Here is a 27,790-nt window from a genome sequence, read left to right as displayed (position 1 = left end):
AAGTACCTGCCTTAGCCCTGACTCTATGTCCAGGATCTACCTGTAAGTACCTGTCTTAGCCCTGACTCTATGTCCAGGATCTACCTGTAAGTACCTGCCTTAGCCCTGACTCTATGTCCAGGATCTACCTGTAAGTACCTGTCTTAGCCCTGACTCTATGTCCAGTATCTACCTGTAAGTACCTGTCTTATCCCTGACTCTATGTCCAGGATCTACCTGTAAGTACCTGGTCTTATCCCTGACTCTATGTCCAGTATCTACCTGTAAGTACCTGGCCTTATCCCTGACTCTATGTCCAGTATCTACCTGTAAGTACCTGTCCTTAGCCCTGACTCTATGTCCAGTATCTACCTGTAAGTACCTGTCCTTAGCCCTGACTCTATGTCCAGTATCTACCTGTAAGTACCTGTCCTTAGCCCTGACTCTATGTCCAGTATCTACCTGTAAGTACCTGTCCTTAGTCCTGACTCTATGTCCAGTATCTACCTGTAAGTACCTGTCCTTAGCCCTGACTCTATGTCCAGTATCTACCTGTAAGTACCTGCCTTAGCCCTGACTCTATGTCCAGGATCTACCTGTAAGTATCTGGTCTTAGCCCTGACTCTATGTCCAGGATCTACCTGTAAGTACCTGTCTTAGCCCTGACTCTATGTTCAGGATCTACCTGTAAGTATCTGTCCTTAGCCCTGACTCTATGTCCAGTATCTACCTGTAAGTACCTGCCTTAGCCCTGACTCTATGTCCAGGATCTACCTGTAAGTACCTGCCTTAGCCCTGACTCTATGTCCAGGATCTACCTGTAAGTACCTGTCTTAGCCCTGACTCTATGTCCAGGATCTACCTGTAAGTACCTGCCTTAGCCCTGACTCTATGTCCAGGATCTACCTGTAAGTACCTGTCTTAGCCCTGACTCTATGTCCTGGATCTACCTGTAAGTACCTGGTCTTAGACCTGACTCTATGTCCAGGATCTACCTGTAAGTACCTGCCTTAGCCCTGACTCTATGTCCAGGGTCTACCTGTAAGTACCTGTCCTTAGCCCTGACTCTATGTCCAGTATCTACCTGTAAGTACCTGTCTTAGCCCTGACTCTATGTCCAGGATCTACCTGTAAGTACCTGCCTTAGCCCTGACTCTATGTCCAGGATCTACCTGTAAGTATCTGTCCTTAGCCCTGACTCTATGTCCAGTATCTACCTGTAAGTACCTGTCTTAGCCCTGACTCTATGTCCAGGGTCTACCTGTAAGTACCTGCCTTAGCCCTGACTCTATGTCCAGGATCTACCTGTAAGTATCTGGCCTTATCCCTGACTCTATGTCCAGGATCTACCTGTAAGTACCTGCCTTAGCCCTGACTCTATGTCCAGGATCTACCTGTAAGTACCTGGTCTTAGCCCTGACTCTATGTCCAGTATCTACCTGTAAGTACCTGTCTTAGCCCTGACTCTATGTCCAGGATCTATCTGTAAGTACCTTCCTTAGCCCTGACTCTATGTCCAGGATCTACCTGTAAGTACCTGTCTTAGCCCTGACTCTATGTCCAGTATCTACCTGTAAGTACCTGTCTTAGCCCTGACTCTATGTCCAGGATCTACCTGTAAGTACCTGCCTTAGCCCTGACTCTATGTCCAGGATCTACCTGTAAGTACCTGTCTTAGCCCTGACTCTATGTCCAGGATCTACCTGTAAGTACCTGCCTTAGCCCTGACTCTATGTCCAGGATCTACCTGTAAGTACCTGTCTTAGCCCTGACTCTATGTCCAGTATCTACCTGTAAGTACCTGTCTTAGCCCTGACTCTATTTCCAGGATCTACCTGTAAGTACCTGCCTTAGCCCTGACTCTATGTCCAGGATCTACCTGTAAGTACCTGTCTTAGCCCTGACTCTATGTTCAGGATCTACCTGTAAGTACCTGTCCTTAGCCCTGACTCTATGTCCAGAATCTACCTGTAAGTATCTGTCCTTAGCCCTAACTCTATGTCCAGTATCTACCTGTAAGTACCTGTCCTTAGCCCTGACTCTATGTCCAGGGTCTACCTGTAAGTACCTGTAGCCCTGACTCTATGTCCAGGATCTACCTGTAAGTACCTGTCCTTAGCCCTGACTCTATGTCCAGTATCTACCTGTACGTATCTGTCCTTAGCCCTGACTCTATGTCCAGGATCTACCTGTAAGTACCTAGTCTTATCCCTGACTCTATGTCCAGTATCTACCTGTAAGTACCTGGTCTTAGCCCTGACTCTATGTCCAGGATCCACCTGTAAGTACCTGGTCTTAGCCCTGACTCTATGTCCAGTATCTACCTGTAAGTATCTGTCCTTAGCCCTGACTCTATGTCCAGGATCTACCTGTAAGTACCTGTCTTAGCCCTGACTCTATGTCCAGTATCTACCTGTAAGTATCTGTCCTTAGCCCTGACTCTATGTCCAGGATCTACCTGTAAGTACCTGGTCTTAGCCCTGACTCTATGTCCAGGATCTACCTGTAAGTACCTGTCTTATCCCTGACTCTATGTCCAGTATCTACCTGTAAGTACCTGTCTTAGCCCTGACTCTATGTCCAGTATCTACCTGTAAGTACCTGCCTTAGCCCTGACTCTATGTCCAGTATCTACCTGTAAGTACCTGTCCTTAGCCCTGACTCTATGTCCAGGATCTACCTGTAAGTACCTGTCTTAGCCCTGACTCTATGTCCAGGATCTACCTGTAAGTACCTGCCTTAGCCCTAACTCTATGTCCAGTATCTACCTGTAAGTACCTGTCCTTAGCCCTGACTCTATGTCCAGTATCTACCTGTAAGTACCTGTCCTTAGCCCTGACTCTATGTCCAGTATCCACCTGTAAGTACCTGGTCTTATCCCTGGCTCTATGTCCAGGATCTACCTGTAAGTACCTGGTCTTATCCCTGGCTCTATGTCCAGGATCTACCTGTAAGTACCTGGCCTTATCCCTGACTCTATGTCCAGGGTCTACCTGTAAGTACCTGGTCTTAGCCCTGAATCTATGTCCAGGATCCACCTGTAAGTACCTGGCCTTAGCCCTGACTCTATGTCCAGGATCTACCTGTAAGTACCTGCCTTAGCCCTGACTCTATGTCCAGTATCTACCTGTAAGTACCTGTCTTAGCCCTGACTCTATGTCCAGGATCTACCTGTAAGTACCTGCCTTAGCCCTGACTCTATGTCCAGTATCTACCTGTAAGTACCTGGTCTTAGCCCCGACTCTATGTCCAGGATCTACCTGTAAGTACCTGCCTTAGCCCTGACTCTATGTCCAGTATCTACCTGTAAGTACCTGGCCTTATCCCTGACTCTATGTCCAGGGTCTACCTGTAAGTACCTGGTCTTAGCCCTGACTCTATATCCAGGATCCACCTGTAAGTACCTGGCCTTAGCCCTGACTCTATGTCCAGTATCTACCTGTAAGTACCTGTCCTTAGCCTTGACTCTATGTCCAGTATCTACCTGTAAGTACCTGTCTTAGCCCTGACTCTATGTCCGGGATCTACCTGTAAGTACCTGGTCTTAGCCCTGACTCTATGTCCAGGATCTACCTGTAAGTACCTGGTCTTAGCCCTGACTCTATATCCAGGATCCACCTGTAAGTATCTGTCCTTAGCCCTGACTCTATGTCCAGTATCTACCTGTAAGTATCTGTCCTTAGCCTTGACTCTATGTCCAGTATCTACCTGTAAGTACCTGTCTTAGCCCTGACTCTATGTCCGGGATCTACCTGTAAGTACCTGCCTTAGCCCTGACTCTATGTCCTGGATCTACCTGTAAGTACCTGTAGCCCTGACTCTATGTCCAGTATCTACCTGTAAGTACCTGTCTTATCCCTGACTCTATGTCCAGTATCTACCTGTAAGTGCCTGGTCTTAGCCCTGACTCTATGTCCAGGATCTACCTGTAAGTACCTGTCTTAGCCCTGACTCTATGTCCAGTATCTACTTGTAAGTACCTGGTCTTAGACCTGACTCTATGTCCAATATCTACCTGTAAGTACCTGTCTTAGCACTGACTCTATGTCCAGGATCTACCTGTAAGTACCTGTCTTATCCCTGACTCTATGTCCAGTATCTACCTGTAAGTGCCTGGTCTTAGCCCTGACTCTATGTCCAGTATCTACCTGTAAGTACCTGTCTTAGCCCTGACTCTATGTCCAGGATCTACCTGTAAGTACCTGCCTTAGCCCTGACTCTATGTCCAGTATCTACCTGTAAGTACCTGGTCTTAGCCCCGACTCTATGTCCAGGATCTACCTGTAAGTACCTGCCTTAGCCCTGACTCTATGTCCAGTATCTACCTGTAAGTACCTGTCTTAGCCCTGACTCTATGTCCAGTATCTACCTGTAAGTACCTGGCCTTATCCCTGACTCTATGTCCTGGATCTACCTGTAAGTACCTGGCCTTATCCCTGACTCTATGTCCAGGATCTACCTGTAAGTACCTGTCCTTAGCCCTGACTCTATGTCCTGGATCTACCTGTAAGTACCTGTAGCCCTGACTCTATGTCCAGGATCTACCTGTAAGTACCTGGCCTTATCCCTGACTCTATGTCCAGGGTCTACCTGTAAGTACCTGGTCTTAGCCCTGACTCTATATCCAGGATCCACCTGTAAGTACCTGGCCTTAGCCCTGACTCTATGTCCAGTATCTACCTGTAAGTACCTGTCCTTAGCCTTGACTCTATGTCCAGTATCTACCTGTAAGTACCTGTCTTAGCCCTGACTCTATGTCCAGGATCTACCTGTAAGTACCTTACTTAGCCCTGACTCTATGTCCAGGATCTACCTGTAAGTACCTGCCTTAGCCCTGACTCTATGTCCAGTATCTACCTGTAAGTACCTGTCTTAGCCCTGACTCTATGTCCGGGATCTACCTGTAAGTACCTGCCTTAGCCCTGACTCTATGTCCAGGATCTACCTGTAAGTACCTGCCTTAGCCCTGACTCTATGTCCAGGATCTACCTGTAAGTATCTGTCCTTAGCCCTGACTCTATGTCCAGGATCTACCTGTAAGTACCTGCCTTAGCCCTGACTCTATGTCCAGGATCTACCTGTAAGTACCTGTCCTTAGCACTGACTCTATGTCCAGGATCTACCTGTAAGTACCTGGCCTTAGCCCTGACTCTATGTCCAGGATCTACCTGTAAGTATCTGTCCTTAGCCCTGACTCTATGTCCAGGATCTACCTGTAAGTACCTGGCCTTAGCCCTGACTCTATGTCCAGGATCTACCTGTAAGTACCTGGCCTTAGCCCTGACTCTATGTCCAGGATCTACCTGTAAGTACCTGCCTTAGCCCTGACTCTATGTCCAGGATCTACCTGTAAGTACCTGTCCTTAGCCCTGACTCTATGTCCAGTATCTACCTGTAAGTACCTGTCTTAGCCCTGACTCTATGTCCAGGATCTACCTGTAAGTACCTGGTCTTAGCCCTGACTCTATGTCCAGGGTCTACCTGTAAGTACCTGGTCTTAGCCCTGACTCTATATCCAGGATCCACCTGTAAGTATCTGTCCTTAGCCCTGACTCTATGTCCAGTATCTACCTGTAAGTACCTGTCTTAGCCCTGACTCTATGTCCGGGATCTACCTGTAAGTACCTGCCTTAGCCCTGACTCTATGTCCAGTATCTACCTGTAAGTACCTGTCTTATCCCTGACTCTATGTCCAGTATCTACCTGTAAGTGCCTGGTCTTAGCCCTGACTCTATGTCCAGGATCTACCTGTAAGTACCTGTCTTAGCCCTGACTCTATGTCCAGTATCTACTTGTAAGTACCTGGTCTTAGACCTGACTCTATGTCCAATATCTACCTGTAAGTACCTGTCTTAGCACTGACTCTATGTCCAGGATCTACCTGTAAGTACCTGGTCTTAGCCCTGACTCTATGTCCAGTATCTACCTGTAAGTATCTGTCTTTAGCCCTGACTCTATGTCCAGGATCTACCTGTAAGTATCTGTCCTTAGCCCTGACTCTATGTCCAGGATCCACCTGTAAGTACCTGGTCTTAGCCCTGACTCTATGTCCAATATCTACCTGTAAGTACCTGTCTTAGCACTGACTCTATGTCCAGGATCTACCTGTAAGTACCTGGTCTTAGCCCTGACTCTATGTCCAGTATCTACCTGTAAGTACCTGTCTTAGCCCTGACTCTATGTCCAGGATCTACCTGTAAGTATCTGTCCTTAGTCCTGACTCTATGTCCAGTATCTACCTGTAAGTACCTGTCTTAGCCCTGACTCTATGTCCAGGATCTACCTGTAAGTACCTGTCTTAGCCCTGACTCTATGTCCAGGATCTACCTGTAAGTATCTGTCCTTAGTCCTGACTCTATGTCCAGTATCTACCTGTAAGTACCTGTCCTTAGCCCTGACTCTATGTCCAGTATCTACCTGTAAGTACCTGTCCTTAGCCCTGACTCTATGTCCAGTATCTACCTGTAAGTATCTGTCCTTAGCCCTGACTCTATGTCCAGGATCCACCTGTAAGTACCTGGTCTTAGCCCTGACTCTATATCCAGGATCCACCTGTAAGTATCTGTCCTTAGCCCTGACTCTATGTCCAAGATCTACCTGTAAGTACCTGTCCTTAGCCCTGACTCTATGTCCAGGATCTACCTGTAAGTACCTGTCTTAGCCCTGACTCTATGTCCAGGATCTACCTGTAAGTACCTGTCCTTAGCCCTGACTCTATGTCCAGGATCTACCTGTAAGTACCTGCCTTAGCCCTGACTCTATGTCCAGGATCTACCTGTAAGTACCTGCCTTAGCCCGGACTCTATGTCCAGGATCTACCTGTAAGTACCTGTCTTATCCCTGACTCTATGTCCAGTATCTACCTGTAAGTACCTGGTCTTAGCCCTGACTCTATGTCCAGGATCTACCTGTAAGTACCTGTCTTAGCCCTGACTCTATGTCCAGTATCTACCTGTAAGTACCTGGTCTTAGCCCTGACTCTATGTCCAATATCTACCTGTAAGTACCTGTCTTAGCACTGACTCTATGTCCAGGATCTACCTGTAAGTACCTGGTCTTAGCCCTGACTCTATGTCCAGTATCTACCTGTAAGTATCTGTCCTTTGCCCTGACTCTATGTCCAGGATCTACCTGTAAGTACTTGTCTTAGCCCTGACTCTATGTCCAATATCTACCTGTAAGTACCTGTCTTAGCACTGACTCTATGTCCAGTATCTACCTGTAAGTACCTGGTCTTAGCCCTGACTCTATGTCCAGGATCTACCTGTAAGTACCTGTCTTAGCCCTGACTCTATGTCCAGAATCTACCTGTAAGTACCTGTCCTTAGCCCTGACTCTATGTCCAGTATCTACCTGTAAGTACCTGCCTTAGCCCTGACTCTATGTCCAGAATCTACCTGTAAGTACCTGTCCTTAGCCCTGACTCTATGTCCAGAATCTACCTGTAAGTACCTGTCCTTAGCCCTGACTCTATGTCCAGTATCTACCTGTAAGTACCTGTCCTTAGCCCTGACTCTATGTCCAGTATCTACCTGTAAGTTCCTGTCTTAGCCCTGACTCTATGTCCAGGATCTACCTGTAAGTACCTGGTCTTATCCCTGACTCTATGTCCAGTATCTACCTGTAAGTACCTGGTCTTAGCCCTGACTCTATGTCCAGGATCTACCTGTAAGTATCTGTCCTTAGTCCTGACTCTATGTCCAGGATCTACCTGTAAGTATCTGTCCTTAGTCCTGACTCTATGTCCAGTATCTACCTGTAAGTACCTGTCTTAGCCCTGACTCTATGTCCAGGATCTACCTGTAAGTACCTGTCTTAGCCCTGACTCTATGTCCAGGATCTATCTGTAAGTGTCTGTCCTTAGTCCTGACTCTATGTCCAGGATCTACCTGTAAGTACCTGTCCTTAGCCCTGACTCTATGTCCAGTATCTACCTGTAAGTACCTGTCTTAGCCCTGACTCTATGTCCAGGATCTACCTGTAAGTATCTGTCCTTAGCCCTGACTCTATGTCCAGGATCTACCTGTAAGTATCTGTCCTTAGCCCTGACTCTATGTCCAGGATCTACCTGTAAGTACCTGGTCTTAGCCCTGACTCTATGTCCAGGATCTACCTGTAAGTACCTGCCTTAGCCCTGACTCTATGTCCAGGATCTACCTGTAAGTACCTGTCTTAGCCCTGACTCTATGTCCAGGATCTACCTGTAAGTACCTGTCTTAGCCCTGACTCTATGTCCAGGATCTACCTGTAAGTACCTGCCTTAGCCCTGACTCTATGTCCAGTATCTACCTGTAAGTACCTGGCCTTATCCCTGACTCTATGTCCAGGATCTACCTGTAAGTACCTGGCCTTATCCCTGACTCTATGTCCAGGATCTACCTGTAAGTACCTGTCTTAGCCCTGACTCTATGTCCAGGATCTACCTGTAAGTACCTGGCCTTAGCCCTGACTCTATGTCCAGGATCTACCTGTAAGTACCTGTCTTAGCCCTGACTCTATGTCCAGGATCTACCTGTAAGTACCTGTCTTAGCCCTGACTCTATGTCCAGGATCTACCTGTAAGTATCTGTCCTTAGTCCTGACTCTATGTCCAGTATCTACCTGTAAGTACCTGTCCTTAGCCCTGACTCTATGTCCAGTATCTACCTGTAAGTACCTGTCCTTAGCCCTGACTCTATGTCCAGTATCTACCTGTAAGTATCTGTCCTTAGCCCTGACTCTATGTCCAGGATCCACCTGTAAGTACCTGGTCTTAGCCCTGACTCTATATCCAGGATCCACCTGTAAGTATCTGTCCTTAGCCCTGACTCTATGTCCAAGATCTACCTGTAAGTACCTGTCCTTAGCCCTGACTCTATGTCCAGGATCTACCTGTAAGTACCTGTCTTAGCCCTGACTCTATGTCCAGGATCTACCTGTAAGTACCTGTCCTTAGCCCTGACTCTATGTCCAGGATCTACCTGTAAGTACCTGCCTTAGCCCTGACTCTATGTCCAGGATCTACCTGTAAGTACCTGCCTTAGCCCGGACTCTATGTCCAGGATCTACCTGTAAGTACCTGTCTTATCCCTGACTCTATGTCCAGTATCTACCTGTAAGTACCTGGTCTTAGCCCTGACTCTATGTCCAGGATCTACCTGTAAGTACCTGTCTTAGCCCTGACTCTATGTCCAGTATCTACCTGTAAGTACCTGGTCTTAGCCCTGACTCTATGTCCAATATCTACCTGTAAGTATCTGTCCTTTGCCCTGACTCTATGTCCAGGATCTACCTGTAAGTACCTGTCTTAGCCCTGACTCTATGTCCAATATCTACCTGTAAGTACCTGTCTTAGCACTGACTCTATGTCCAGTATCTACCTGTAAGTACCTGGTCTTAGCCCTGACTCTATGTCCAGGATCTACCTGTAAGTACCTGTCTTAGCCCTGACTCTATGTCCAGAATCTACCTGTAAGTACCTGTCCTTAGCCCTGACTCTATGTCCAGTATCTACCTGTAAGTACCTGCCTTAGCACTGACTCTATGTCCAGAATCTACCTGTAAGTACCTGTCCTTAGCCCTGACTCTATGTCCAGAATCTACCTGTAAGTACCTGTCCTTAGCCCTGACTCTATGTCCAGAATCTACCTGTAAGTACCTGTCCTTAGCCCTGACTCTATGTCCAGAATCTACCTGTAAGTACCTGTCCTTAGCCCTGACTCTATGTCCAGAATCTACCTGTAAGTACCTGTCCTTAGCCCTGACTCTATGTCCAGGATCTACCTGTAAGTACCTGTCCTTAGCCCTGACTCTATGTCCAGAATCTACCTGTAAGTACCTGTCCTTATCCCTGACTCTATGTCCAGGATCTACCTGTAAGTACCTGGTCTTAGCTCTGACTCTATGTCCAGTATCTACCTGTAAGTATCTGTCCTTAGCCCTGACTCTATGTCCAGGATCTACCTGTAAGTACCTGTCCTTATCCCTGACTCTATGTCCAGAATCTACCTGTAAGTACCTGTCTTATCCCTGACTCTATGTCCAGGGTCTACCTGTAAGTACCTGTCTTAGCCCTGACTCTATGTCCAGTATCTACCTGTAAGTGCCTGGTCTTAGCCCTGACTCTATGTCCAGGATCTACCTGTAAGTACCTGTCTTAGCCCTGACTCTATGTCCAGTATCTACTTGTAAGTACCTGGTCTTAGACCTGACTCTATGTCCAATATCTACCTGTAAGTACCTGTCTTAGCACTGACTCTATGTCCAGTATCTACCTGTAAGTACCTGGTCTTAGCCCTGACTCTATGTCCAGGATCTACCTGTAAGTACCTGTCTTAGCCCTGACTCTATGTCCAGAATCTACCTGTAAGTACCTGTCCTTAGCCCTGACTCTATGTCCAGTATCTACCTGTAAGTACCTGCCTTAGCACTGACTCTATGTCCAGAATCTACCTGTAAGTACCTGTCCTTAGCCCTGACTCTATGTCCAGAATCTACCTGTAAGTACCTGTCCTTAGCCCTGACTCTATGTCCAGGATCTACCTGTAAGTACCTGTCCTTATCCCTGACTCTATGTCCAGAATCTACCTGTAAGTACCTGTCTTATCCCTGACTCTATGTCCAGGGTCTACCTGTAAGTACCTGTCTTAGCCCTGACTCTATGTCCAGTATCTACCTGTAAGTGCCTTGTCTTAGCCCTGACTCTATGTCCAGGATCTACCTGTAAGTACCTGTCTTAGCCCTGACTCTATGTCCAGTATCTACTTGTAAGTACCTGGTCTTAGACCTGACTCTATGTCCAATATCTACCTGTAAGTACCTGTCTTAGCACTGACTCTATGTCCAGTATCTACCTGTAAGTACCTGGTCTTAGCCCTGACTCTATGTCCAGGATCTACCTGTAAGTACCTGTCTTAGCCCTGACTCTATGTCCAGAATCTACCTGTAAGTACCTGTCCTTAGCCCTGACTCTATGTCCAGTATCTACCTGTAAGTACCTGCCTTAGCACTGACTCTATGTCCAGAATCTACCTGTAAGTACCTGTCCTTAGCCCTGACTCTATGTCCAGAATCTACCTGTAAGTACCTGTCCTTAGCCCTGACTCTATGTCCAGAATCTACCTGTAAGTACCTGTCCTTAGCCCTGACTCTATGTCCAGAATCTACCTGTAAGTACCTGTCCTTAGCCCTGACTCTATGTCCAGAATCTACCTGTAAGTACCTGTCCTTAGCCCTGACTCTATGTCCAGGATCTACCTGTAAGTACCTGTCCTTAGCCCTGACTCTATGTCCAGAATCTACCTGTAAGTACCTGTCCTTATCCCTGACTCTATGTCCAGGATCTACCTGTAAGTACCTGGTCTTAGCCCTGACTCTATGTCCAGTATCTACCTGTAAGTATCTGTCCTTAGCCCTGACTCTATGTCCAGGATCTACCTGTAAGTACCTGTCCTTAGCCCTGACTCTATGTCCAGTATCTACCTGTAAGTACCTGTCCTTAGCCCTGACTCTATGTCCAGTATCTACCTGTAAGTTCCTGTCTTAGCCCTGACTCTATGTCCAGGATCTACCTGTAAGTACCTGGTCTTATCCCTGACTCTATGTCCAGTATCTACCTGTAAGTACCTGGTCTTAGCCCTGACTCTATGTCCAGGATCTACCTGTAAGTATCTGTCCTTAGTCCTGACTCTATGTCCAGGATCTACCTGTAAGTATCTGTCCTTAGTCCTGACTCTATGTCCAGTATCTACCTGTAAGTACCTGTCTTAGCCCTGACTCTATGTCCAGGATCTACCTGTAAGTACCTGTCTTAGCCCTGACTCTATGTCCAGGATCTATCTGTAAGTATCTGTCCTTAGTCCTGACTCTATGTCCAGGATCTACCTGTAAGTACCTGTCCTTAGCCCTGACTCTATGTCCAGTATCTACCTGTAAGTACCTGTCTTAGCCCTGACTCTATGTCCAGGATCTACCTGTAAGTATCTGTCCTTAGCCCTGACTCTATGTCCAGGATCTACCTGTAAGTATCTGTCCTTAGCCCTGACTCTATGTCCAGGATCTACCTGTAAGTACCTGGTCTTAGCCCTGACTCTATGTCCAGGATCTACCTGTAAGTACCTGCCTTAGCCCTGACTCTATGTCCAGGATCTACCTGTAAGTACCTGTCTTAGCCCTGACTCTATGTCCAGGATCTACCTGTAAGTACCTGTCTTAGCCCTGACTCTATGTCCAGGATCTACCTGTAAGTACCTGCCTTAGCCCTGACTCTATGTCCAGTATCTACCTGTAAGTACCTGGCCTTATCCCTGACTCTATGTCCAGGATCTACCTGTAAGTACCTGGCCTTATCCCTGACTCTATGTCCAGGATCTACCTGTAAGTACCTGTCTTAGCCCTGACTCTATGTCCAGGATCTACCTGTAAGTACCTGGCCTTAGCCCTGACTCTATGTCCAGGATCTACCTGTAAGTACCTGTCTTAGCCCTGACTCTATGTCCAGGATCTACCTGTAAGTACCTGTCTTAGCCCTGACTCTATGTCCAGGATCTACCTGTAAGTATCTGTCCTTAGTCCTGACTCTATGTCCAGTATCTACCTGTAAGTACCTGTCCTTAGCCCTGACTCTATGTCCAGTATCTACCTGTAAGTACCTGTCCTTAGCCCTGACTCTATGTCCAGTATCTACCTGTAAGTATCTGTCCTTAGCCCTGACTCTATGTCCAGGATCCACCTGTAAGTACCTGGTCTTAGCCCTGACTCTATATCCAGGATCCACCTGTAAGTATCTGTCCTTAGCCCTGACTCTATGTCCAAGATCTACCTGTAAGTACCTGTCCTTAGCCCTGACTCTATGTCCAGGATCTACCTGTAAGTACCTGTCTTAGCCCTGACTCTATGTCCAGGATCTACCTGTAAGTACCTGTCCTTAGCCCTGACTCTATGTCCAGGATCTACCTGTAAGTACCTGCCTTAGCCCTGACTCTATGTCCAGGATCTACCTGTAAGTACCTGCCTTAGCCCGGACTCTATGTCCAGGATCTACCTGTAAGTACCTGTCTTATCCCTGACTCTATGTCCAGTATCTACCTGTAAGTACCTGGTCTTAGCCCTGACTCTATGTCCAGGATCTACCTGTAAGTACCTGTCTTAGCCCTGACTCTATGTCCAGTATCTACCTGTAAGTACCTGGTCTTAGCCCTGACTCTATGTCCAATATCTACCTGTAAGTACCTGTCTTAGCACTGACTCTATGTCCAGGATCTACCTGTAAGTACCTGGTCTTAGCCCTGACTCTATGTCCAGTATCTACCTGTAAGTATCTGTCCTTTGCCCTGACTCTATGTCCAGGATCTACCTGTAAGTACCTGTCTTAGCCCTGACTCTATGTCCAGTATCTACCTGTAAGTACCTGGTCTTAGCACTGACTCTATGTCCAGGATCTACCTGTAAGTACCTGTCTTAGCCCTGACTCTATGTCCAGAATCTACCTGTAAGTACCTGTCCTTAGCCCTGACTCTATGTCCAGTATCTACCTGTAAGTACCTGCCTTAGCACTGACTCTATGTCCAGAATCTACCTGTAAGTACCTGTCCTTAGCCCTGACTCTATGTCCAGAATCTACCTGTAAGTACCTGTCCTTAGCCCTGACTCTATGTCCAGAATCTACCTGTAAGTACCTGTCCTTAGCCCTGACTCTATGTCCAGAATCTACCTGTAAGTACCTGTCCTTAGCCCTGACTCTATGTCCAGGATCTACCTGTAAGTACCTGTCCTTAGCCCTGACTCTATGTCCAGAATCTACCTGTAAGTACCTGTCCTTATCCCTGACTCTATGTCCAGGATCTACCTGTAAGTACCTGGTCTTAGCCCTGACTCTATGTCCAGTATCTACCTGTAAGTATCTGTCCTTAGCCCTGACTCTATGTCCAGGATCTACCTGTAAGTACCTGTCCTTAGCCCTGACTCTATGTCCAGTATCTACCTGTAAGTACCTGTCTTAGCCCTGACTCTATGTCCAGTATCTACCTGTAAGTATCTGTCCTTAGCCCTGACTCTATGTCCAGGATCTACCTGTAAGTACCTGTCCTTAGCCCTGACTCTATGTCCAGTATCTACCTGTAAGTACCTGTCTTAGCCCTGACTCTATGTCCAGTATCTACCTGTAAGTTCCTGTCTTAGCCCTGACTCTATGTCCAGGATCTACCTGTAAGTACCTGGTCTTATCCCTGACTCTATGTCCAGTATCTACCTGTAAGTACCTGGTCTTAGCCCTGACTCTATGTCCAGGATCTACCTGTAAGTATCTGTCCTTAGTCCTGACTCTATGTCCAGTATCTACCTGTAAGTACCTGTCTTAGCCCTGACTCTATGTCCAGGATCTACCTGTAAGTACCTGTCTTAGCCCTGACTCTATGTCCAGGATCTATCTGTAAGTATCTGTCCTTAGTCCTGACTCTATGTCCAGGATCTACCTGTAAGTACCTGTCCTTAGCCCTGACTCTATGTCCAGTATCTACCTGTAAGTACCTGTCTTAGCCCTGACTCTATGTCCAGGATCTACCTGTAAGTACCTGTCTTAGCCCTGACTCTATGTCCAGGATCTACCTGTAAGTACCTGTCTTAGCCCTGACTCTATGTCCAGGATCTACCTGTAAGTACCTGCCTTAGCCCTGACTCTATGTCCAGTATCTACCTGTAAGTACCTGGCCTTATCCCTGACTCTATGTCCAGGATCTACCTGTAAGTACCTGGCCTTATCCCTGACTCTATGTCCAGGATCTACCTGTAAGTACCTGTCTTAGCCCTGACTCTATGTCCAGGATCTACCTGTAAGTACCTGTCCTTAGCCCTGACTCTATGTCCAGAATCTACCTGTAAGTACCTGTCCTTATCCCTGACTCTATGTCCAGGATCTACCTGTAAGTACCTGGTCTTAGCCCTGACTCTATGTCCAGTATCTACCTGTAAGTATCTGTCCTTAGCCCTGACTCTATGTCCAGGATCTACCTGTAAGTACCTGTCCTTAGCCCTGACTCTATGTCCAGTATCTACCTGTAAGTACCTGTCCTTAGCCCTGACTCTATGTCCAGGATCTACCTGTAAGTACCTGGCCTTAGCCCTGACTCTATGTCCAGTATCTACCTGTAAGTACCTGCCTTAGCCCTGACTCTATGTCCAGTATCTACCTGTAAGTACCTGCCTTAGCCCTGACTCTATGTCCAGTATCTACCTGTAAGTACCTGGCCTTATCCCTGACTCTATGTCCAGGATCTACCTGTAAGTACCTGGCCTTATCCCTGACTCTATGTCCAGGATCTACCTGTAAGTACCTGTCTTAGCCCTGACTCTATGTCCAGGATCTACCTGTAAGTACCTGGCCTTAGCCCTGACTCTATGTCCAGGATCTACCTGTAAGTACCTGGCCTTATCCCTGACTCTATGTCCAGGATCTACCTGTAAGTACCTGGCCTTATCCCTGACTCTATGTCCAGGATCTACCTGTAAGTACCTGTCTTAGCCCTGACTCTATGTCCAGGATCTACCTGTAAGTACCTGTCTTAGCACTGACTCTATGTCCAGGATCTACCTGTAAGTACCTGGCCTTATCCCTGACTCTATGTCCAGGATCTACCTGTAAGTACCTGTCTTAGCCCTGACTCTATGTCCAGGATCTACCTGTAAGTACCTGTCTTAGCCCTGACTCTATGTCCAGGATCTACCTGTAAGTACCTGTCTTAGCCCTGACTCTATGTCCAGTATCTACCTGTAAGTATCTGGTCTTAGCCCTGACTCTATGTCCAGGATCTACCTGTAAGTACCTGTCTTAGCCCTGACTCTATGTCCAGGATCTACCTGTAAGTACCTGGCCTTAGCCCTGACTCTATGTCCAGGATCTACCTGTAAGTACCTGGCCTTATCCCTGACTCTATGTCCAGGATCTACCTGTAAGTACCTGTCTTAGCCCTGACTCTATGTCCAGGATCTACCTGTAAGTATCTGTCCTTAGTCCTGACTCTATGTCCAGGATCTACCTGTAAGTATCTGTCCTTAGTCCTGACTCTATGTCCAGTATCTACCTGTAAGTACCTGTCTTAGCCCTGACTCTATGTCCAGGATCTACCTGTAAGTACCTGTCTTAGCCCTGACTCTATGTCCAGGATCTATCTGTAAGTATCTGTCCTTAGTCCTGACTCTATGTCCAGGATCTACCTGTAAGTACCTGTCCTTAGCCCTGACTCTATGTCCAGTATCTACCTGTAAGTACCTGTCTTAGCCCTGACTCTATGTCCAGGATCTACCTGTAAGTACCTGTCTTAGCCCTGACTCTATGTCCAGGATCTACCTGTAAGTACCTGTCTTAGCCCTGACTCTATGTCCAGGATCTACCTGTAAGTACCTGCCTTAGCCCTGACTCTATGTCCAGTATCTACCTGTAAGTACCTGGCCTTATCCCTGACTCTATGTCCAGGATCTACCTGTAAGTACCTGGCCTTATCCCTGACTCTATGTCCAGGATCTACCTGTAAGTACCTGTCTTAGCCCTGACTCTATGTCCAGGATCTACCTGTAAGTACCTGGCCTTAGCCCTGACTCTATGTCCAGGATCTACCTGTAAGTACCTGTCTTAGCCCTGACTCTATGTCCAGTATCTACCTGTAAGTACCTGGTCTTAGCCCTGACTCTATGTCCAGGATCTACCTGTAAGTATCTGTCCTTAGCCCTGACTCTATGTCCAGGATCTACCTGTAAGTACCTGGCCTTAGCCCTGACTCTATGTCCAGTATCTACCTGTAAGTACCTGTCCTTAGCACTGCCTCTATGTCTTGTCTTTTATGTTTTATGAGACTGTCTGATGTGTTGTATAGTTAAGACGTGTGTGTGTGTGTGTGTGTGTGTGTGTGTGTGTGTGTGTATGACTGTGTGTGTGTGTTTGACATGTGGTGTCTGTTGTCTCTGTCTGTGTCTGTCTGTCTCTGTTGTAGTAGCTGTGCTCAGAAATGCTTCAGTGAACCCACTCAGGCTGTCCAACATTCCTGCATGATGTCAGAGCTATCAGCCATCACACTGTAAGTCTGTGTTTGTGTGTGTGTGTGTGTGTGTGTGTGTGTGTATCTGTTTGTTTGTCTGTTTGCCTGTGAGTTTCCTCATATGTTACAATCTGAGTGTTATTCTTAGTCAGGTCAAATCAAATCAAATTGTGTTGGTCACGTATTTAGCAGATGTTATTGCGAAATGCTCCTAGCTCCAACAGTGCAGTAATATCTAACAATACACACAAATCTAAAAGTTAAAGAATGGAGTTATGAAATATATAAATATTAGGACGAGCAATGTCCTCAGTCCACAGTATAAATATATATGTGATGGGGATGTATAGAAATCATGGACAGTATGTGGATAGAATATTTAGTATATCTGAAGAATACGTAGGATAGAATAATATATATTCAGCAATAGTTAAATAGGATGGCATTGACTAGAATACAGGATATACATATTAAATGAGTAAAACAGTATGTAAACATTATTAAAGTGACTAGTGTTCCATTATTAAGGTGACCAGTGATTCCATGTCTGTGTAAATAGGGCAGCAGCCTCTAATGTGCAGGGTTGAGTAACCGGGTGGTAGCCGGCTAGTGCCAGTGACTAAGTTCAGGGCAGGGTTCTGGGTGGAGGCCGGCTAGTGGTGGCTATTTAACAGTCTGATGGCCTTGAGATAAAAGCTGTTTTTCATTCTCTCGGTCCCAGCTTTGATGCACCTGTACTGACCTCGCCTTCTGGATGATAGCGGGATGAACAGGCAGTGGCTCGGGTGGATGATGTCCTTGATGATCTTTTTGGCCTTCCTGTGACATTGGGTGCTGTAGGTGTCCTGGAGGGCAGGCAGTGTGCGTTTGGCAGACTGGAGAGCCCTGCGGTTGTGGGCGGTGCAGTTGCCATACCAGGTGGTGATACAGCCCGACAGGATGCTCTCTCATCTGTAAAAGTTTGTGAGGGTCTTAGGGACCTTCTTCACCACACTGTCTGTGGAAGATTTCAGATTGTCGGTGATGTGTACGCCGAGGAACCTGAAGCTTTTTACCTTCTCCACTGCTGTCCTGTTGATGAGGACAGGGGGGTGCTCCCTCTGCTGTCTCCTGAATTCCACGATCAGCTACTTCGTTTTGTTGACGTTGAGAGAGAGGTTATTTTCCTGGCCCCACTCCGCCAGAGCCCTCACCTCCTCCCTGTAGGCTGTCTCGTCATTGTTGGTAATCAGGCCTACTACTGTTGTGTCGTCTGCAAACTTGATGATTGAGTTGGAGGCGTGCTTGGCCACGCAGTCATGGGTGAACAGGGAGTACAGGAGAGGGCTGAGCACACACCCTTGTGGGGCCCCAGTGTTGAGGATCAGCGAAGTGGAGATGTTGTTTCCTACCTTCACCACCTGGGGGCGGCCCGTCAGGAAGTCCAGGACCCAGTTGCACAGGGCGGGGTTCAGACCCAGGGCCTCGAGCTTAATGATGAGCTTGGAGGGTACTATGGTGTTGAATGCTGAGCTATAGTCAATGAACAGCATTCTTACATAGGTATTCCTCTTGTCCAGATGGGATAGGGCAGAGTGCAGAATGATGGCGATTGCATCGTCTGTGGATCTATTGGGGCGGTAAGCAAATTGCTGTGGGTCTAGGGTGACAGGTAAGGTAGAGGTGATATGATCCTTAACTAGTCTCTCAAAGCTCTTCATGATGACAGAGGTGAGTGTGCTGCAGGGCGATAGTCATTTAGTTCAGTTATCTTTGCTTTCTTGGGTACAGGAACAATGGTGGCCATCTTGAAGCATGTGGGAACAGCAGACTGGGAAAGGGAGAGAATGAATATGTTCGTAAACACACCAGCCAGCTGGTCTGCGCATGCTCTGAGGACGCGGCTAGGGATGCCGTCTGGGCCGGCAGCCTTGCGAGGGTTAACATGCTTAAACGTCTTACTCACAATGGCCACGCAGAACGAGAGCCCACAGTCCTCGGGAGCGGGCCACGTCGGTGGCACTGTGTTATCCTCAAAACGGGCGAAGAAGGTCTTTAGCTTGTCCAGGAGCAAGACGTCGGTGTCGGCAACGTGGCTGGTTTTCCTTTTGTAGTCTGTGATTGTCTGTGGACCCTGCCACATACGTCTCGTGTCTGAGTCGTTGAATTGCGACTCCACTTTGTCTCTGTCCTGATGTTTTGCCTGTTTGATTGCCTTACGGAGGGAATAACTGCACTGTTTGTATTCAACCATATTCTCAGTCACCTTGCTGTGGTTAAATGCGGTGGTTCGCTCTTTCAGTTTTGTGCGAATGCTGCCATCTATCCACGGTTTTTGGTTTGGGTAGGTTTTAATCGTCACAGTGTGAACAACATCTCCTATACACTTCTTGATGAACTCAGTCACCGTGTCAGTGTTATTCTCAGAGGCAACCCGGACCATATCCCAGTCCACGTGATCAAAACAATCTTGACACATGGATTCCGATTGGTCAGACCAGTGTTGAATAGACCTTAGCACGGGTACTTCCTGTTTGAGTTTCTCCCTATAGGAAGGGAGGAGCAGAATGGAGTCGTTTTCTTTGTTAAAGTCCCCAAGTACAATAAATGCGGCCTCAGGGTATGTGGTTTCCAGTTAACGTTATTCTCAGACGCTACCAGGGACATATCCCAGATCTGAGTGTTGTGTTGTCTGAGTGTTAGTCTTATTCAGGTTGTAGCAATGTTGTTAGGTTGTCAGGAGGATGTCTGCGTGTTAATCTTAGTCAGGTTGTAACAATGTTTTATTGTTGTCAGGAGAATGTCTGAGTGTAAGTTTCAGTCAGGTTGTAGTAGTATTTTGTATTGTGTGTGTATGCATGTGTCTGTGCCTATGTGTGTGTTGCTTCACAGTCTCTGCTGTTCTATAAGGTGTATATTTAATATATACAGACATGAAACAAAACACGGACACATCTGGACATGGGAAACATAATGGCATTAATGCTGACACGGGGATCACAACTGAGGAACAGACATATATGGGTGAGGTAATTAAACAGTGATGAAGTCCAGGTGAGTCCAATGAAGCGTAGATGTGCGTAATGATGGGCAGACTGGCGCCCTCGAGACAAAAGAAGCATGATATGAAGAAAATTGAGTCTATTTCAGAAGAACAGAATAGCATACTCTGAGTTGTCCTTATGTTAGGTCCTGATCTGGCTATGCCAAACGGCTGTGGGCTACACTAGTTCATTTAGCAGACAAGATTTGCTTAGAATTCCGTGAAGAATACAATACAACCATACCATTTTTCTATTCCTCATCAATCCACAGGGATGTAACCGTTTTTACAGTCATTTTCTAAATGGGTGCATCCTTATTAGTAACTGGAAATAAGCAATTTCATGAATGTGTCAAGTGCAGCATCTGGTTACTCCTCATTACACACCACGGACCAGCAAATATTCTTTACATCAACAACATAGGAATCACTACGAATCGTATTGTATGACCTCTTATACACTATATTAGGCCCAGCCTTTGGAACTTTGGTTTTCCTAGATATGGCTACTATATTGTGATCCCTACATCCGATGGATTTGGATACTGCTTTCAAGCACATTTCTGCAGCATTAGTAAAGATGTGATCAATACGTGTTGATGATTTCGTTCCTGTGCTGTTTTTAACTACCCTGGTAGGTTTACTGATAACTTGAACCAGGTTGCAGGCAGTGGTTACAGTTTGAAGCTTTCTCTTGAGTGGGCAGCTTGATGAAAGCCAGTCAATATTTAAATCACCCAGAAAATATACCTCTCTGTTGATATCACATACATTATCAAGCATTTCACACATATTATCCAGATACTGACTGTTCGCACTTGGTGGTCTATAGCAGCTTCCCACCAGAATGGGCTTTAGGTGAGGCAGGTGAACCTGTAGCCATATTACTTCAACAGTATTTACCATGAGATCCTCTCTAAGCTTTACAGGAATGTGGTTCTGAATATATACCACAACACCGCCCATTGGCATTTCTGTCTTTTCGGTAGATGTTATAACCATGTATTGCTACCACTGTATCATCAAAGGTATTATCTAAGTGAGTTTCAGAGATAGTCAGAATATGAATGTAATTTGTTACTTGCTAGTTATTAATGTCATGAGCCTTGTTTCTTAAGCTACATATGTTAACATGGGCTATTTTGAGCACTTTTCTGGGATGCTTGCTTGTTTTCATTGCTTTACTGGGAAGCTTAACAGAAGTAGATATTATCATGTTATTTATGTTAGTGCAGGGTGAGCTGCACACAGTGGACTTCCTCCTAGGGCACACCACCTCAGTGCTAACAGAATAAACCTGGTTCATAGGCACATGGTTACTGCATCCAATAGCTGTTGGATCAGCAGAGGCATTCAGGGCAGTTAGAGGGACATACATTAGGTTACTTATATTGTGTCTACCAATGCCCCTGGTATAATGTACACTTGCTAAAGCATTATGATGACTCAATGACACAATGGTATGGATTAAATGAGCTGGGCTTGGGTCATTGATAAGTTGTGTTGTTGTCAGGAGGCTGTCTCAGTGTTAGTCTTAGTCAGGTTGTAGTAGTGTTGTTGTCAGGAGGATATACAGTGGGGAAAAAAAGTATTTAGTCAGCCACCAATTGTGCAAGTTCTCCCACTTAAAAAGATGAGAGAGGCCTGTAATTTTCATCATAGGTACACGTCAACTATGACAGACAAAATGAGGAAAAAAAATCCAGAAAATCACATTGTAGGATTTTTAATGAATTTATTTGCAAATTATGGTGGAAAATAAGTATTTGGTCAATAACAAAAGTTTCTCAATACTTTGTTATATACCCTTTGTTGGCAATGACACAGGTCAAACGTTTTCTGTAAGTCTTCACAAGGTTTTCACACACTGTTGCTGGTATTTTGGCCCATTCCTCCATGCAGATCTCCTCTAGAGCAGTGATGTTTTGCGGCTGTCGCTGGGCAACACGGACTTTCAACTCCCTCCAAAGATTTTCTCTGGGGTTGAGATCTGGAGACTGGCTAGGCCACTCCAGGACCTTGAAATGCTTCTTACAAAGCCACTCCTTCGTTGCCCGGGCGGTGTGTTTGGGATCATTGTCATGCTGAAAGACCCAGCCACGTTTCATCTTCAATGCCCTTGCTGATGGAAGGAGGTTTTCACTCAAAATCTCACGATACATGGCCCCATTCATTCTTTCCTTTACACGGATCAGTCGTCCTGGTCCCTTTGCAGAAAAACAGCCCCAAAGCATGATGTTTCTACCCCCATGCTTCACAGTAGGTATGGTGTTCTTTGGATGCAACTCAGCATTCTTTGTCCTCCAAACACGACGAGTTGAGTTTTTACCAAAACGTTCTGGCTTAAGCAGGGGGACACGTCTGGCACTGCAGGATTTGAGTCCCTGGCGGCGTAGTGTGTTACTGATGGTAGGCTTTGTTACTTTGGTCCCAGCTCTCTGCAGGTCATTCACTAGGTCCCCCTGTGTGGTTCTGGGATTTTTGCTCACCGTTCTTGTGATCATTTTGACCCCACGGGGTGAGATCTTGCGTGGAGCCCCAGATCGAGGGAGATTATCAGTGGTCTTGTATGTCTTCCATTTCCTAATAATTGCTCCCACAGTTGATTTCTTCAAACCAAGCTGCTGACCTATTGCAGATTCAGTCTTCCCAGCCTGTTGCAGGTCTACAATTTTGTTTCTGGTGTCCTTTGACAGCTCTTTGGTCTTGGGCATAGTGGAGTTTGGAGTGTGACTGTTTGAGGTTGTGGACAGGTGTATTTTATACTAATAACAAGTTCAAACAGGTGCCATTAATACAGGTAACGAGTGGAGGACAGAGGAGCCTCTTAAAGAAGAAGTTACAGGTCTGTGAGAGCCAGAAATCTTGCTTGTTTGTAGGTGACCAAATACTTATTTTCCACCATAATTTGCAAATAAATTCATAACAAATCCTACAATGTGATTTTCTGGAGAAAAAAAATCTCAATTTGTCTGTCATAGTTGACATGTACCTATGATGAAAATTACAGGCCGCTCTCATATTTTTAAGTGGGAGAACTTGCACAATTGGTGGCTGACTAAATACTTTTTTCCCCCACTGTATATATATATATATGCTCCTGAACTTCTTCTACTCTCAACCTCTCCGATCATTTTCATGATGTCCATCCGGTTTGCTTCTATATGCCATATCTTTCTAACTGTGCTCTTTCCCAAAAGCTCCCAACATACAACCTATATACTTTGTATGGACACAGTATGCTTACATTATTAGCTATCTTTGTTATTATTTGTTGTTATTTGTTATTAGTCCCATCCTTCAACTCTATTCAATACCTCCCATCTATCTCTTAACACCATCCATATATGATTTCTATTTGCCATATATATTTCAACCGTACTGTGATGTTTTACAAAAGTTCTGAACCTTTCTATTCTCATTGCTTCTACAGATTGTGAATTAAAAATAAACATTTTTGCTAAAAGTATTATTATATTATTGATTGATTGACTATGACTTTTCAGATCACCCAGTAATGCTATCTGCAAGGTTAGTTCCAGGTAAATATTGCAATCCTTTAGCCAGTCCTGGACCTGTGTCCAAAAACAAGCTACAAATGGACAGAACCAAAACAAATGATCTAATGATTCTGTCTCTTCACAGCAAAATCTGCAGAGCTGGGAAGATTGTATCCCCCATATAAATAACATTCTATTGGTAGCAAGAATTTTATATAATAATTTAACTTGAAAGATTCTAATTTTTGAATCCGGTGTCGTTTTACGTATCAGTTCATAAACACTATGCCATGGGATCGGCACGTCAAAGATCTCTTCCCAACTATTTAGCAATCTATATGGGACGGCTGTCAATCCTTTGGTCCTTAAGTGAAACTGATATACTTTTTTATTTATCACAGTTTTCCTTAACCAATTATGTTCTTTAATGCAAGGCCGACAGACAAGTTCCTTACTTTCTCCCCCTTCCACTTTCCTCTTCCACTTTTGCGGTAAGGCTGCAATTATTTGGTTGTAATTTTGGGTAGAGCAGACATTTCCATATGTTTTTGTTAGCTGCATGTGAGACATAACTCCACCAGTCCTACCGATGATATCATTTACGAAGATTATACCTTTTTTAAACATTCTGTCAAAAAATAAAGGTTTTTTGTCAATTAGTATATTTGAATTTAACCACAATATTTGTTGCATTATTTGTTCTGTCGTTTCTGGAGGATTAAATTGAAATTGCAACCAACTTTCTATGTATAATGTTGCCTGTTAGTTGTTTTTGTTGTGTATTGGTTTCTCTAAGGTTATGACAAGGATGTGTTTGTTGTTCTAAAGTTGTGACAGTGTAATGTTGTGTATTAGTTGTTCTAAGGCTTCTGTTGTATTGTGTAGGTCGTGTATTGGTTATTCTAAGGTTGTAACGCTGATGTGTATTGGTTTAATTATGGTTGTATTAGGTTTTTTTTTGTAAGTTTTTTATTTTTTATTTTTTATGGGGGTAGATCAGCTTAATATTGCAGATAGATTGTAACTTCAATCAATGTAATTGTCTGCATCACTTCCAATCCCAGCCTGTTGCAGGTCTACAATTTTGTTTCTGGTGTCCTTTGACAGCTCTTTGGTCTTGGCCATAGTGGAGTTTGGAGTGTGACTGTTTGAGGTTGTGGACAGGTGTATTTTATACTGATAACAAGTTCAAACAGGTGCCATTAATACAGGTAACGAGTGGAGGACAGAGGAGCCTCTTAAAGAAGAAGTTACAGGTCTGTGAGAGCCAGAAATCTTGCTTGTTTGTAGGTGACCAAATACTTATTTTCCACCATAATTTGCAAATAAATTCATAAAAAATCCTACAATGTGACTTTCTGGATTTTTTTCTTCTCGATTTGTCTGTCATAGTTGACATGTACCTATGATGAAAATTACAGGCCTCTCTCATCTGTTTAAGTGGGAGAACTTGCACAATTGGTGGCTGCCCCAAAAAAAAATTTCCCCACTGTAGTACATTTGTCATAATTTGGTTGTAATCCAGGGAGGTTAGAAAATGTATCTAGATCCTCTATGAGGCTGTGGAGTGATTCTAGTTGTGGATTTAAAAGAAAACATGAATCATCAGCGTACAATTACACCTTTGTTTTTAAGCCCTGGATTTCTAATCCCCTGATATTATTATTGGATCTGATTTTAATAGCTAACATCTCGATGGCCACAATAAATAGATATGCTGATAGTGGACAACCTTGTTTCACTCCTCTTGACAGTTTAAAACTTTCTGAGAAATAGCCATTATTTACTATTTTACACCTAGGGTTACTATACATGATTTTGACCCATTTTATAAGAGATTCACCAAAATTGAAATACTCCAGGCATTTATATATAAACCCCAGTCGTACTTTATCAAATGCCTTTTCGAAGTCTGCTATGAATAGCAGGCCTGGTTTCTCAGATTTTCCATAATGTTCTATTGTTTCCAATACTTGCCTTATATTATCTCCAATGTATCTTCCTTGTAAAAAACCTGTCTGATTAGAATTAATAACATCCTACAATACCTTTTTAATTCTATGCGCTATACATTTTGCTAGAATTTTTGCATCACAACACTAAAGTGTAAGGGGCCGCCAATTTTTTAAATGAACTGGATCTTTATATTTTCCACTTGTATCCTGTTTCAGTAATAATGAGATCAGACCTTCTTCTTGAGTGTCAGATAATCTACCATTTACATAGGAGTGGTTAAAACATGCTAATAACGGTCCTCTTAGTATATCAAAAAAGGTTTGGTATACTTCGACTGGTATGCCATCCAACCCTGGAGTTTTCCCGGACTTAGTCTTTAATTGCATCCAGAAGTTCCTCCTCTGTAATTTCACCTTCACATGAGTTTGTATTTGTTGTTCCAAGGTTGAAACAGTGTAATGTTGTGTATTTGTTGTTCTAAGGTTGTGACAATGTTGTGTTGTGTATTGTTTTTTTGTATAAGTAGTAAGAATCTGATATGTTGTTGTCAGGCGTCTGGCCCGGTCCACCCTCCTCCTCATCCCCCTCTTTGGGATCCACTACACTGTGTTTGCCTTCTCACCGGAGGACGTCAGCAAGAAAGAGAGGCTGGTGTTTGAGCTGGGGCTGGGATCTTTTCAGGTAACACACTCCCTCCTTCGACTAGTGGGCTCGTGTATTAGCAGTGACTCTGAGAGCATTGTTGAAAAGGACGAACACTGTTCAACTGCTCATCTCTCCTCTCTTGTTTTCCTCTTCAGGGTTTTGTTGTGGCTGTGCTCTACTGTTTCCTCAATGGAGAGGTAGGAGGCTTCTGATGTGACTGATGATTAGTGTCATTAACAATAACTGATGTGAACTTTCTGCCTTCAGTATTAGACTAAGTAGCAGTGTTAGTAACCACCTAGTGGACTAGACTATGACATTATAACTCTGTTATTGTTTAGTAACCACCTAGTGGACTAGACTATTACATTATAACTCTGTTATTGTCTGTTATTCCAGGTGCAGTCTGAGGTCAAGAGGAAGTGGCGGAGCTGGAGGGTGAACCGTTACTTTACTGTGGATCTGAATAACCAGCAGCGCCACCCATCCCTGGCCAGCAGCGGGGTCAACGGGGGGGGACAGCTCTCCATGCTCAGTTCCAAGAGCTCCTCTGTCTTACAGATACGCATGGTGGACCCCCTGGCCGAGACACCGTCCACACTCAACCTGCCCACCTGATTGGCCGAGACACCGTCCACACTCAACCTGCCCACCTGATTGGCCCAGACACCGTCCACACTCAACCTGCCCACCTGATTGGCCCAGACACCGTCCACACTCAACCTGCCCACCTGATTGGCCCAGACACCGTCCACACTCAATCTGCCCACCTGATTGGCCGAGACACCGTCCACACTCAACCTGCCCACCTGATTGGCCGAGACACCGTCCACATTCAACCTGCCCACCTGATTGTCTCAAACCCCTGGCCGAGACACCGTCCACACTCAATCTGCCCACCTGATTGTCTCAAACCCCTGGCCGAGACACCGTCCACACTCAACCTGCCCACCTGATTGGCCCAGACACCGTCCACACTCAATCTGCCCACCTGATTGGCCGAGACACCGTCCACACTCAACCTGCCCACCTGATTGGCCCAGACACCGTCCACACTCAATCTGCCCACCTGATTGGCCGAGACACCGTCCACACTCAACCTGCCCACCTGATTGGCCGAGACACCGTCCACACTCAACCTGCCCACCTGATTGTCTCAAACCCCTGGCCGAGACACCGTCCACACTCAATCTGCCCACCTGATTGTCTCAAACCACTGGCTGAGACACCGTCCACACTCAACCTGCCCACCTGATTGGCTGAGACACCTCACTGACCACGCCCTCCATCAACCTTTCCACCTGATTGGCTGAGACACCGCCCACACTCAACCTGCCCTCCTGATTGGCCGAGACACCGTCCACACTCAACCTGCCCACCTGATTGGCCGAGACACCGTCCACACTCAACCTGCCCACCTGATTGTCTCAAACCCCTGGCTGAGACACCGTCCACACTCAACCTGCCCACCTGATTGGCCGAGACACCGTCCACATTCAACCTGCCCACCTGATTGGCTGAGACACCGTCCACACTCAACCTGCCCACCTGATTGTCTCAAACCCCTGGCCGAGACACCGTCCACACTCAATCTGCCCACCTGATTGTCTCAAACCCCTGGCCGAGACACCGTCCACACTCAATCTGCCCACCTGATTGTCTCAAACCACTGGCTGAGACAC

The 27,790-nt window shown here is 45.7% G+C and overlaps 1 protein-coding gene across 1 annotated transcript in view; it reads left to right on the top strand.

Moving 5' to 3' along the window:
- LOC311123434 (pituitary adenylate cyclase-activating polypeptide type I receptor-like) overlaps positions 1 to 26,726 on the top strand; it is a gene marked incomplete at both ends in the record, with an annotated part of 60,326 nt that extends 33,600 nt beyond the window's left edge. Inside the window, 4 exons of the mRNA XM_084197700.1 lie at positions 16,941 to 17,024; positions 26,015 to 26,144; positions 26,264 to 26,305; positions 26,508 to 26,726. Of these exons, the coding sequence (XP_084053826.1) occupies positions 16,941 to 17,024; positions 26,015 to 26,144; positions 26,264 to 26,305; positions 26,508 to 26,726 (475 nt within the window). The remainder of the gene's footprint in view (positions 1 to 16,940; positions 17,025 to 26,014; positions 26,145 to 26,263; positions 26,306 to 26,507) is intronic.
- Between the last annotated feature and the right edge of the window lie 1,064 nt (positions 26,727 to 27,790).

Source organism: Coregonus lavaretus (genome assembly GCF_964263955.1).
Source record: "Coregonus lavaretus genome assembly, contig: HAP1_SCAFFOLD_1548, whole genome shotgun sequence".
NCBI lineage: Eukaryota > Metazoa > Chordata > Actinopteri > Salmoniformes > Salmonidae > Coregonus > Coregonus lavaretus.
The sequence above is the reverse complement of the archived record's forward strand: the minus strand, read 5'-3'. Positions and strand labels throughout refer to the sequence as shown.